Source organism: Trifolium pratense, linkage group LG2, assembly GCF_020283565.1.
Source record: "Trifolium pratense cultivar HEN17-A07 linkage group LG2, ARS_RC_1.1, whole genome shotgun sequence".
Classification (NCBI taxonomy): domain Eukaryota; kingdom Viridiplantae; phylum Streptophyta; class Magnoliopsida; order Fabales; family Fabaceae; genus Trifolium; species Trifolium pratense.
In genome coordinates this window covers 53778078-53792205 of record NC_060060.1, presented here as the reverse complement: position 1 = coordinate 53792205, position 14128 = coordinate 53778078, and the positions used below count along the sequence as shown (strand labels likewise).

The following is a 14128-nucleotide window of genomic DNA, read 5'->3' as shown; positions in this document are numbered from 1 at the left end:
AAATCTCTTTAATTATATATCGCACATATTTGGGCACTACTAATGATATAATGGGAGGAACCAAATTCTGTATATGGAGTGGAGAGAATACGGTTCCATGTGAATAACGAATGAGATTCGTATTTTTTTGGTTCTAAAACACAAATTAAGAACAAGATTTGTCTTGTTCACTGTTGGTTCTTGCATCCAACCCATGGAAAAGGATCGTACATTATTAAAAGCACATAAATCATAGATTTGTCTTAATCTATAATCATGATCATGATTTTTACTTACAATTCATTATTCAAAGAAGTAAATACCACATACATTACTACAAGCATATTTTCCAAATAAATAAGCCGCTGAATTTCCTTTTTCTATCGCTTGTACTAAAATAGTCCCTTCAATTCGGCCGAACTTTGGATTATCAGAGCATTTTCTATGGAAAACAGAAAGTTAATACCAAAAATAAATAAATAATTCTATTATCATAGTTTTTGGTGTATAAATAAATAGTATTTCATATATCATTACCAATGTTTCAATACAAAATGGGAAGAAAACTCACAGATTTAAGAATACTAAAGCTATGTATATATTAATATAATTTACGACCAAACAAGCCAACGTAGATCGATTGATCCGATTGGTGAGGAGTTGGTAGATAATTTGTATTTACCTTTATATGTACTTTGTAAATTTTGAAGTATGTCTTGATCCCGATGAGTCTTGAGATTCAACTCACCTAAACTTATATTCGTAAATAAAATATCACCCCGCATTCAACAACCTGCATTCCTTCTGTCAAAATTCCAATGTAATTGGGAAAAAATTAGATTCGGATACAAAGATGCATAGTTATCTATTCAAATGCATAAGATATGATATGATAATGCTATTATAATGATATAATGTTATTACTAATTGCCTATATAAGACACATCCAACAACACAACTAATTCAACATTCAAATTAAATAGCATCAAAACTTGTGTGAATTAGTTTTCCTTCCAAAACAATCATGCAAAGGAAGATCCTTGGATATCCACAACAACAATGCTATGGTACTGATGATGGCATGTGGATGGAAACTAAGGCTCAACAGCTACAAAGCCATGGATATCCACAACAATTCCAAGGCATGCACATGAAACCAGGTGGTTTTGGCAAGGAATATGATCACTCCATGTCAAACCATCATGGCGGCCATGGCTTAGGAGGAAACCATAACATGTATCATCAAGATACCATGTCTAATGGCTATGGTAATAATCATGGTCATGGCTATGGTAACAATCATGGTCATGGTGGTGGCCAAAAATTCCCTTTTGGTGCCAATTCTCATTCACCTAATCATTTTCCAAATGGTGGCGGTGTAAGGCCATTTAGTCACGGTGGTGGTCACGGTGGCCAGGAATATGTGTCGGAACATGATGACTATGAATATGAAACTTACAAAGAGGAGCATGTTAGTTCTGGCGGCGCGAAGATGGATGAAATGAGATATGAGAGGCATGGAACTTATGGAGGAGATGTTCAGTATGCTAATCCATATGGATACAATAATAATAACAGGATTAAGCCTCATGGTCATGGAAGCCACAAAGTCAATTGGACACTAAAAGGGGTCTAATTAATATGTTTGGTTACTTTTAATCAAGTACTAATAAATTGTGTGCTTTATTTGGTGTTTTCTTATTGTAATAAGATCATTATAATCATTATATATGATCAATATTACCTGTTATGAGTTATGAAGCTATGATATATAATGGAGTTTTATATTTATGATATGATTAATTATTGTATACTTCTGAATTATGATGGTGCATCAAATATTCTGTTAGAGGATTATACATAACAGTCCAAAAAATTACAAGAAAAACAGTACCAAAATTTTCTCTAATTTTCTTTTTCATAACCTAGATTTTACATGAATATGACTCGAATCAAAATAAACCACAAATTACCCACATAGAGATACCATATACTATCAGGTGTACGGTGTCTATATGATATTCCAAAAAAAATTGTTCAAATAGCAACTCTCATATACTATATATAGATCATGAAGTGTTCTAAGCTAAGGGCTTATTAAAAAAAAAAAAAGTTCTAAGCTAAGGCATTTATAACTGAATTCGTTAGATCAAATTGTGGCAAGTAACTGCTCAAACAGAATAACATATATAGTAATTCCCAAATGCTGCATCATCTGTAGCAGTCCGATTGCTTCCATAGAACAATATCGTGTCCGATTGCAACGTAGACCTAATTAGTGGTCAAATATATTGGATCTTGGGGAACCGTAATCACAAGTGCGGCCGTCCCATAACTAGGGGCGGAGTGAGAGGGGAACAGGCAAGGACATGAAGTTTTATAAGTTAATCGGAGTGTTATATAGTCAATTATGTTATAGTCCCGCGATGATTGGTTAATTACTAAGTAATATTTGCGTAAAACATGTCAAATAACCGATTATCCCAAAAACTTAAGCTATTAGGATAGAGTCATATGAATGGTTTTATATTATTTCTAACATTCCTCCTCACGCAATAGTCCACTTGGGTTTGAAGCGTGGATAATGCATAGGCCTACCAACCATATGCTTAAATTCCACTTTTTAATTAGAAAGTGAGAGGAGCGGAGATCAAACTCTAGACCACTTAGTCATAGAGGCTGTGATACCATGTCAAATAATCGATTATCCCAAAAATTTAAACTATTAGGATAGAGCCACATGAATGATTTTATATTATTTCTAACAAAACATATTTGCTAGAAAAGGAATTATGCACGAGTGTGATGTGTGGCAAAAAGCGTTGATATGTGTTGTCTCCTAATAAGGAGAATGAGAGATGAAATTTTGAGAGAATGGGGGGTAGAACGAAAATTTTGAGCATTTTTTAAACTGGACATAGCAAAAGGCCTACAAAAATAGCACTACTGTGCCAAACGCCCAAACTGTTACTATATGTTTCGGATTTTTATGAGGCTTTGACACAACATCTCTACCTAAAGTCTTAAAGCATTGAGAATATGAATCACCTCTTTTATATATCGAACATTTCATGTGTTCCTCCTATAGTCCTAGTCACACTTGAATTCCAACAAAATGACTCCAACTAATTTCCTTTCCATTTCCATGATTCTTCTCTCCAATGAAGTTTGTATGAATAATTTATCAAACAATTTGATTCCAAAGCGCATAAAAGACAAATGTGACCCGCGCACAAATTAACACAAGTTTTGTATTCTCTGCAAAAGCATAATACATCATTTCCTTAGACCATCACCAAAAATGCTAAAAGAATAAAATTGAATGGTTGTAATGTTTCATTCATTTTCTGCCCATCCTTTGGAATTTTCCTGTTTCAGTCTTCAGATATATACCATATTATGCCTCAAAATCAAATATCCTCTTATTCTCCTCATTTATTTGTCTTCTCTTCTCTTTTTTCTTGATTTGCTTAAACTATGAAGCATTACACTCATCATCGGATTAGGCGTGTTCCAGTGTCAGACACGCGACGATACCGATACTTATAATTACATTGAATTATGTCATTTTTAAAAATTATTATCGGAACCAACGTGTCAATGTTTATGTCGTGTCCGATTTCGGTGTTTGTGTCCATGCTTCATAACTTAAACTTTATGGTAAAAAGGAGAGGTATTAGATCCAATCACTTTATCATTACAGAATATATATAACTGCAGGACATATACTCAATCAATCCACCAAAGAAAAAAGCATAACATAATAATCAATCAAGTGAGAATAGTAAAAATGAATAAATATATAAGATGAAGCACTTGCAAACATAACATAACATAACAAGACACATTCAATCCAATATAGAAAATGGAAAACCAAAACATCAGATATCGCGGATGGTGTCCCTCAAACTCGTACGACTATCAAGTACACGAAGTAACAGAGCCAATGCTTCGCAAGCGCCATGATCGTCCTAAAAATCATAAGAAGGGTCATGTTGCATTCAAAACCGTGCTAGAGGAACCGATAACACCGGTTGAAGAAGAACCATCTGTGGCAGAATCTGAAACCACTAGTACTGAACGTGTAAATTCATTTGAGAGTGTGGATCAAAAAGCTGATGTTTTTATTAAGATGGAGCATAGGAGGATTCAATTTGCCAGACTCAAGTCTTTGGGTCTTGCCTGACTGAGATATCATATATCCTTCATGCAGAGGTTTATTATTTATACACATGAATATATATTCAATAATTTTAACCTTATGTATTTCCCTGATCAGAATATGTATTTTATACAAATAAATAATAATAATAATAATAATAATGCATCAAGACCTCACTCTAGTGGTGTGTTTTGAATGATTTGTTTTATGTTCTATCTAGTAACTAAATTTGTAGTTTTTTGTGGAATTTGATTTCTTTCTTTCCTTTGAGTTTATTAGTAAGAGGGTGTGTTATGTGTTTTCATGGATCTGGATCAACTGTTGTAAGTAGACAATATATCTCAACGGTATAAGATCCAACAACTTTTGATATTACTCATTCATTCATTTTCAATAGGTCTCATGTTCGATTCTCTCTAGTGTTCATTTGGGTGGACTAATTTAGCTTCTTAGTACATAAGCCTCCACAAGATTTTTGTTAGAACTTCAGAAAAAGCTTACATTGAAGTGAACTATTAGTTTATTACATAATTAAATGCAATCATACAAGTAAAATTAGACCCAACATTTTTATCCAAAATTTTAAGAGATTAAATATATAATAAATCTTCACATTTATATGTGTTTCAAGGTAAAACTTATAACTTACATTAGTACTTAATCCATCAACAACTTTCTTCCCTCATCAATTAGTTTAGGGGTGTGTTAGTTATCCACAAGGTTCTAGATTTAAACGTTTGTAGTAGATGTCTAGATGAGATAACAACAATAATATTTTAACACACTTAAAATTTCAAGACCCATTATTCATATCTCAATTTCTATCCATGTATATACTTAATACCTTAAACTTTATATTAGGAGGCTTAATAAAATTAATACTATTAATTAAATAATAGATATTTTCTCTCCCCACCCCATGAATCTTTTATCCCCTTGAATTTCCAACTTTGCCCTTGAAAAAACTTCGGTTCGTAGAAACTGAAGTTTTTTTTTGCCTTGAAAACAAATTTCGGTTTCTAAAAACCGAAATTTACTCTGAATTTGCACTAGAAAAATTTCGGTTTCTGCAAACCGAATGTTTCTGTAAGGGCAAAATTGAAATATTGGGGGTATAAAAGATTCGTGGGAGGGGAAGAGAAAATATCTAAATAATAAATCAATTTGAGGCCTAAAATTTGTTTAGCCCAAGGCAGTAGCCTTACTTGCAGGCCGCTTACATTGGCCCGCGCTTTTAAGCTTAGTGTGACTTCGCCAAATCCAATGAAGATGTAACTTTTGGGGATATTTCTTTTCACATCCCCTAATTTTTTCGGGCGTCATCCGAAATTTCAAAAATATCATTTCACAAAATAACCGGCGAGTGTTAAAAAGGACAAAAATATGAAAAATACAGTTCTCTACTTAGTAGAGAAGTCAAGAAGCGCAAAATTTAAGAAAAACATAGTTTACTACTTAAATAGAAAACAAAGTTCACAAAATAAGTGCTAGTTAAGGTGAGAATTCAGTTTGCTATTTTAAGTAGCAAACTATGTTTTTTCATATTGTCACACTTTCAACACTCGTTGGTTATGTTGTGAAATATTAGAGAACACACGAAAGAGTCCGGAGATGAAAAAAAAAAAAACTCAACCCTTGGAGACTCATATCATACCGGCTCTTGTTTCCTAATCCTTCTTGTATATAAAGAACTTTTCACTTTTTCAACAAATACACTCAATAATAAGTATTTTTCTCTTTGCTTCGAAAAGAAAATACATCAATTATTTAATATATTTAAAAAGTAAAAATTTACTTATATAAGATCAAAGGGTGTTGTACTATTTCAATAAGAGAAAGTGTGTATACGTATTGAATAACATTTTTAACTACAGGAACATTGATGTGTAGTGATCTGAGTATAAATTTGAATTCATACATTTAAAAATGTATCTAACCACTAAATTAGTAAATAAGAAAAAGTAAAAGAAAACAAAGATTTTAATTTTTAAATCTGTTTTTGATACATTTGATACATTGTGTTTAGAATTTTCGCATTTTAACTTTAAATGTAAGTTTAATTAAAGATTAGTTTGGTGATTGAGATGAATCGTAATTGTAAAAGGTAAGCGAAATATAAGATTGTATATGTGTTTGAGACTGAATATTATTAATGGGAATGATTTAATAAGTGAAGTAATAATAGTTCAAAATAAATTATCAATTAACATAAAATTTAAAATAAAATAAAAAATAGTACAGAAAAGAAATTAATTGTCACTTCCTTTTCCCAATTGGACATGGTAATGAAGCAAATGGTAATTAACACTACAACAAATTAATTAATAAAACTTAAACTCTAATTAATTAACCTCAAACTAATTAATTATTATTCCATAGAACGACATAAAGGACAAGAACTATGTTTGTTATCAAACCATTTATCTAAGCAACCTCTATGGAAGAAATGCTTGCAAGGCAACTCACTCACCTCTTGAGTTGCTTCAAAACCAGACAAACACACACAACACTCTACCATCATAGGACTTGTCCTGTTGTAGCACAATGACTTGTAATGTGTTATTGACACCCTCCTTTCCCTTGAATTATTACTATTCTCTTGGGAGTAATACTCTTGTTGTTGTTCTTGTTCATCAAGATTTGGAGAATTATTAGTGATTGATGATGTGCAACGAACTACTTGAAGCATGGATCTGAACATGTTTTTTAATAGTACCATAGATAGAACTGTGTTCATCACAAGTACAGGTACAACTCCTTCTGCTGCATAGGGGAAGTTTGAGAGACCCATAATTCTAAATTAAGTGCTTTGCTATTGTTAATTGAGCAGAGGAGTTTGGAACAGAGGAGAAGAGACAATTAAATATATAAAGAGAAAAAAATGCAATGTCATATTAATAGCCAAACATATAGTGTATATATAACATCAATACTTATGATGCCTTACAACTCGGTTCAGTGGTAATTAGTGCTGAATTTAGTAAGGGACCATGATTTCATTCCCACAAATTTTATAAATACTAATATATTTTTATTTTTTTGTTTTCACCCTCTGGTTCTTATGAGAAGGGGACCATAGTAGTCCAGAATTTGGGATGAGTTTTGGCATTAAGTAATTTCAATCCCCTCCCAAACGCAATTGTGGGGATCAAACTGTGGTCCTTTCTACCATGTTCAGCGCCAATCACCATTGAATTAACTAATAATATATTCTATTGACAACGAAAATTGAACTCAAATCTTTACATATTATCGGTCAATTCATTTCGAGTTGGGCAACTAATAAAAAATAATAAACATTATTAGAGTTTTATCATTATGGTGATACATTTAGCCAAAAAAAAAAAAATTCATTATCGTGACATATATTATAGAGTTTTATAATTAGGAGAATGTTAACATGTGCCCTTAAGGGCACATGTTAAGAAAGCAAATATAGAAATTATTTTTGAAAACTTGTGCATTTTTATTTTTATGTATTAAATTTCTTACATTATTAAATATAGTATTTCTATATTAGGATACCTTATCATGTGTCCTTAGGGCACACGTTAACATAACCCTTATAATTACAGTGACATACTGTAGTATATGACAACAAAAATACTAACCATCGTCACATATAACACGTGGCAACACGTGTAGGGATTTGTGAGTACATGAGTGAAGTGATAAAAAAAAGAAAAAATGTGGAGTTTCACTATCACAAAAATAGTATGTTTGAGAAAGCCACGTGTATGCGGTGACCACAGAGGTTGTGACTGATGGCAATCATCTTCACCCTCCGAGGTTTCTAGATTTCTGGTTATGTCTGTCAACAACGCGTAATCACTTCATCTTTAATTATACGTAAATGCTTCAATCAATCATAACACACATCATTGTATCGATGCATCATGTCATGCATGTATGTGTGGTGTATTTTTTGTATGAATTTTTGCTTAGTGTTGTTTTTTGTACATAAACAAAAAAGAAATTATTTTGTTATTATTATTTGTATCCGTGTACACTTGCATGATTTAAAAATGTAACACGTATTTGGTTATGTGACCCTACGTAATTACTTATTTTGTTATTTTCCAAAGGCTTAGACATGACTTGACTTGTACACCATAAATAAGGAAACGAAGATGTTTGATTCTTGCTTATGAGTTATGACAAATTAGTTTAGGTTTTTTCCCCCAAAGAAGGAGTCGATGAAAATGATATTGTTAATGTAAGTTTAAGGTAGGTAAATTTTAGTGTAAGTCACTAAGTTGTTATTACTTTTGGGTTGAAAAATAAAGCAAAAATATCTCGTGAGTTTATTTCAGTTGCTAAAATATCACATAATTATTATATGTAAGTAGAGTCGTCCAATATATTTGAGGCTCCAGATGAATTGGATAAAGAATTCTTTGAAGATAAAATAAATTTTGTAAAATTAATGGTTTTTATTAAAAAAAAAATGCAATTTCTAAAAGAGTAATATTTTATTTAAAATGTAAATCAAGAACAACAAAAATATCAAGGTAACTTATTTTATGAAACAAGCTTATAAGGTATTATCATAAGCTATAAGCTACTATTATAAGCTATAAGTTAATTTATTTGTGTTACCAAACACACCTATAAAGGCTGTATAATTTTCAATATTTCAGCCTCAAAAGTCATTATATTAAAAAAAGTAAGTAGAAGAAGAAAAATCTCTTATGCTATTGTAGCAACAATTTCCAAATTTGTTTATCTGACAACAATTATTTCTCTATTTGTAAACATGACCTTGTTTATTAGTTCATTATTACTGCAATTTTATGTAACTACTGCAATTAGTTAGAACAACTCCACATGTGTGACCAAACTAATCCAATTACTTTGTTGAGGGATGCTCATACACAACACATGAACATACCAAACAAATTGCAAAAAAGTTGTTGAATTGTTTCTTCATATAGATATAGTTGTTCAAAGTATATTCATACCAACATATTGGAAAATTAGAACTCACATACCTAATGTGTGTCACTCTCTAATTTTGATAAAGACTCTCCTCCAAATTAATTTTTTAGTACCATTACCTCTCTTATTTAATCTCTAAAATATACAAAAACAACAAGTAATTCATTAATAAAATATATAAAAACTAAACTTCTTGGTCCTTTAATATATAAAGATCTTGCAAAAACATTTATATAAACTTTAAAGACTATCATTTTTATAATCCTTATAGACTAAGTAGAATGAAAGAATATGAAAAAAGAGCTCTCAAGTCATAACGTAGTATTAATTTTCTTCACTTAATTTATCACATTCATCTCTAAGACAAGTTCTACATTGGGTTTAAGTTTGGTCCCTAGCTAGGACTCTATTTCATGTAAATGTTACATATGAATATATTTCAAAAAAGGTGTGAGGGGAGTCTACACATAATGGTATGGCCATAGCTGTGTACAAGTCAAGCTTTGATCTTTGTCTCCTAATGAACAGTGGAATTAGATATAGCAATACCGCCGCCGGACTTGAAATACGCATGTTCTGCATTCGCTAACCGACTCTGAAACATGGTCCACTCCCTCCTACATCTTTCCCTCACCTGCCATCAACGTTGCAACATAAAATGGATTATATGATTGATGTTCGTAAATAAACACTATCTCACATCTTGTCGATTAGTTTAATATACTTCAAATGTCAGGGGAAAATAAAAAGCCAAGTAACATATCAGATGAAACATGCAAAACATACCCCCTGCCATGGTGCTTTCCCAGTTTCTGTTTTACCCTGCAAATAACGAGAAAATTGATAAGGATTTTACTGTGTCATTCGTGACATTATTAAGTTTGATATATACAATAATAATGAAAATATTTATACCTGATTCCCTAGTGTAGGAACACCTTGGTGAACAATCCATTGAGCATCAACAACTCCAATCTTCTCATGTGCAGGCTATATCAAGAAAAATAAGTTAGTTTTAAAAGCTCAAGCACATCTATAGATTGCAATTTTTTAGACTTTTACTTTTTCGTGTGTGCCTTTGCTAAGGCCACACCGTAAAAGTAAGAGTCGCGAAATTAGATGATGTTAGAGAATGTGAGAATCCACTAACCTCAACACATCTTCTAACAGCAAAATCAAGACCCCACCCATGGACCAAGTCATTCTGCAATGCCAGAAGTTATACAATTATAATCTATTAAGTGCTTAAAGAATCATTAAACAACTAATTAGAGGGGAATCTTTTAAAACGGTTAGGATTAACCATTCAACCTGAATCATATGCCACACACAACGCCATGCTTCTCGTGAGAAGACTGGGGCCATAATCTCAACAAACCTGCATTCATGTGACAAAGAATGCACAATTAGATACAGCCCGATAGACCAAATAATACAAGATTAATACATTACACACACCAGCAGTTACTTACGCTGCACAAGGAGGTAAATGAGGGTCGGAACACCATCCCGGTTTCTCCTCCGTCACTCTAATACATATCCACAAAAATAAATAGTTAATGCACATTCTTGCAAAATAACATGAACCACGAGAAACTGCTATTGTGCTCTACTCATTCTTACTTGTGAACTTCTTTATCACCTCTTCTTTTTGTCATTTGCCATGTCAACCCTTTATTAGGTTCTAAACCAGGCTGTGAAATCTCCAGGCCATGCTTCTTCACCAGTTTTATATACCTGCACTTGAAACGAGAAGGGCATATGAAACTTTAATTCATACGAAACTTCTAAAATAACCTTCCCATATAAAATACTCACTCTTCCGCATTAAAATGCTCAACGCCTAGGTCTTCATCCCATATAAATATATAGTCATATGGAGCCACGATGTCAGGATGCAAAAACCGCTTAGCATACCACCTAGAAATGTAAAAACTCACATAGTCAATATGATGATAATTTTGGAATATTAACACTAAAGACTAATAAATATTAACTGCAAAAGCCACAATGAAAATCTGTCATCCAAAAGTTAATAACACACTGTGGCTTCTTACCATTTGGTCTGTTTGCGAGCACTCACATGAATAGCCTTCTTCGACCATTCAAACTCGTCCCATTCATTAGTTCGGCCATCATAATGAAATAGAAGGATTGTGAAGTTCTCTGAAAACTGTTCAAGCAAATGCTTAGTTAAAAGGCACATCAATGAGCACACTCAAACACAGAGAGAAAGAGACCAAGAAAGAAACCTTTTTCACGGCTGCATCAATATTTTTTTTCATCTCATAGCCAACAGTGAATGTCACAAGGTACTTTGGCTTGAGTGTTAAGTCCTGCAAGTGCCAACTTAATTAAATCCTTTGTACACTAGCTGGTTTATATGTTTTCCTTAAAAAAATGGAAGAAAAATATAATGTAGTTTGGAGTTTAAAGCCATATTAGACCTATAAACTGTCTTACGATACACACCTCACTGGGTTTGCCCCACAATCTACGCAAGTAAAAGTCAGACTCAGCTTCAACAATGCCAGGAGGTAAACTTTCTGCTCCTTTTGGATTTGATGGAACCCAAATCTGTAAAACATTAAAATGAGGAGAAAGTGATTTGGTCAATATAGAGACTGCATGTATCCATTTTCCCAATATTATATAAAACAATGTCATTCTATAAAGTCCTTATCAATCGTTTATTAATGATTACCGAATAAGCATATGAAAATGTCCTTAATAATGATGACAGAATACAATGTCTACCTTTGATGTATCATTTGATAAATAATGTCGCGAAGATCTTTTGTTACCATTGTTCATAAAAGACCAAGCATGACGACCTGTATATCTGTCTTCAATGTAAGAGAGATCAATCGAGGGAAGCAACCCAGATGGGAGATTGAACTGCAAAATGTTATGCAGTATGCACTATTAGCAATGGATTTATTTAGTCTAATAACAAAAAATAACCCACAAAGATCTACAACAGTGCAGAAAGAAGAAGATACTAAGTATGCACCTTTGTTAATGATAATGTTGGAAATGATACGCCTAAAAAGAAGCCAAAAACTACTCCAATAAAAGTTGTCACAATTATCCTCATAATTTCACTTGGTTTTCTACCAGTACTGCATCCAATGAAACAGAAATGCACCCAACGGAGTTATTATTGACATAAACTAGCATACAAAAATTTTGTCAAAACAAACATAATCAACAAGTTAGCTATCACCAATGATCAGACCTGCGAGTAACGGTCCCCATTTATGTCGGAACTTCCCTAACTGTATGCTCATAAAACTATATGCTACACTTCAACATTCATCAACTGGAACACGCCCTCCGTATAAGAAGCAAATATGCTTGTTATTGTTAAAGGAATGAAAACCCCTGCTGAAGAACCAAATAATAAAGAAAAATATACATTAATAAATCAAATCGTATAATAGTTCAAACTTGTAAGAACATATTGTATCTCCTAATATCACCAAAAATTCTCAATATGCCAGTGAGATTCACGGTCAGATTCGTTTAGTTCTATTTACTTATGAAGTTAATCAATAATAACACCTCTAGACGGCACCATCTATAAATGTGCTAGAAGTTTCGTAGAAGTAACAACAAAGGAACCAAATATAGCTAGCTAGCTGGCAGAAGATATATTGAAAATCAGCTAGTGAAATGAACCATAATGCAAGAAAAGCATGCACTTTTCCTCGATAACCTCCCGAATTAACTCGAAAGGTTAACCAATTCATGTGATCTCTTTGATAAAAAGATGATATACCATACACAAGATAATGATCCCAAACTAGTAGCTCCCTATTTACAAACCTAAGATTCAAATTCTATTCCAAAAAAAGAAAAAGAAAAGAATCAAATAAACAGAAAGAATTGAAGAAAACAAAAAAACTTTTCATATTTAGCTTACCTTATCAAGCAACAAAAAAAAAAAAAAAAAACTCTAAGAAATTAATCATAAGCTTTTTTTTGGAAGCAAAACAAAAATCCAAACAGGCACAATTATACAGAACAGTAAAGAGGAAATAATTGTATGAATTATCATAAACAACTTGAAAGATCATGACTTTATAAAAATTTCCTTGAGAAAAAAAGGGGAAAATGAAATGAAGTAACAGAAGGTTGAGTTACAGTGAAGTTTCAATTTTGGGGTTTTAGATTATGTAACTGCAGAAACAATCAATTGTAGAAACAACTACTAAACATACCGGAAATAGCAGGAGATAGATGAAGATCTGAGCAACAACAAAAAAGAAGGTTTTTTTGAATGAAAAGGTGAGAAAACAAAACCCCAGTTGGTGAACTGCGAGGAGGGGTTTTTGGTGGTGGTGATGATGATGACGGAGGAAACGGAGGATGAATTTTCCGGCGGCAGAATGGAATTTTCAGTTTGTGTGGGTTTGAGTTTTATAAGATAGCAGAAACAAACAAGATCTTTGTGAGTTTGGTCACACGGTTTTTGTTGTTGAGTTTGTTTTGTAGCTTTTTGTTTTTGGGTTTGGGTTTAGAGTTTTCTTTTCTTCTTCCACAATTTTGATGATTAGTTAGAATTTACAAATTATAAATAGGTTTTTTGGTTAAAAGAAATTATAAATAGTAGAATTTAAAACACTAATTTCTCTCAACTTAATTTAACTTTTTTTTTTATCCCTGCAAGTGCGATCGGAGCGAGCTGAAACTATTTGATATCAAAACTGACATCCGAACCAGATTAGTGGTCCAATTAATCGGATACCGGTAGTGAAAACAAAAGAAAAATAAATAAATAATTTCACATTTTTCTTTTCACTTCCTTTTTTGTTTCGTAGTAATAACTAATAAGGATAAATTATCAAACTAAATATGGAGTGCAACTATTTTTACAAAGTTACACATTCAACATTAAAATTGTAGAAAATTATCGCCAGGATTATTAAAACTGAGAAGAAAGGAGTATTAAATTTGATTCTCGATTCCTTTTGTTGATAAAATCGCAAATGAATTGGTCTATCTCAAATAATGTTGAATATTGCATATCACCCTTTTTTAAAAGAG

The 14128-nt window shown here is 32.3% G+C and overlaps 3 protein-coding genes across 4 annotated transcripts; 1 reads left to right on the top strand and 2 right to left on the bottom strand.

Moving 5' to 3' along the window:
* The first annotated feature begins 934 nt into the window (after positions 1-934).
* LOC123906227 (RNA-binding protein FUS-like) lies at positions 935-1775 on the top strand. Its single transcript, XM_045956094.1, has one exon. The coding sequence runs from the start codon at positions 1004-1006 to the stop codon at positions 1613-1615; it is 612 nt and encodes a 203-aa protein (XP_045812050.1). The 5' UTR covers positions 935-1003; the 3' UTR covers positions 1616-1775.
* A 4569-nt stretch (positions 1776-6344) lies between these two features.
* On the bottom strand, positions 6345-7040 carry LOC123906226 (probable E3 ubiquitin-protein ligase XERICO). Its single transcript, XM_045956093.1, has one exon. The coding sequence runs from the start codon at positions 6930-6932 to the stop codon at positions 6510-6512; it is 423 nt and encodes a 140-aa protein (XP_045812049.1). The 5' UTR covers positions 6933-7040; the 3' UTR covers positions 6345-6509.
* A 2345-nt stretch (positions 7041-9385) lies between these two features.
* Positions 9386-13656, bottom strand: LOC123906225. 2 transcript variants are annotated; one of them, XM_045956092.1, is made up of 15 exons: positions 13303-13656; positions 12318-12466; positions 12093-12201; positions 11837-11977; positions 11552-11656; positions 11332-11415; positions 11137-11252; positions 10898-10999; positions 10703-10816; positions 10552-10608; positions 10391-10457; positions 10230-10283; positions 9995-10069; positions 9866-9901; positions 9386-9713 (listed from the first exon to the last, which is right to left on the bottom strand). In XM_045956092.1, the coding sequence occupies exons 2-15, from the start codon at positions 12335-12337 to the stop codon at positions 9597-9599; spliced, it is 1197 nt and encodes a 398-aa protein (XP_045812048.1). In that variant the 5' UTR covers positions 12338-12466; positions 13303-13656; the 3' UTR covers positions 9386-9596. The 2 variants fall into 2 exon arrangements, with proteins under 2 accessions (XP_045812048.1, XP_045812046.1); XM_045956090.1 differs by having other exon boundaries at positions 12318-12463; positions 13303-13624.
* Positions 13657-14128: the final 472 nt, after the last annotated feature.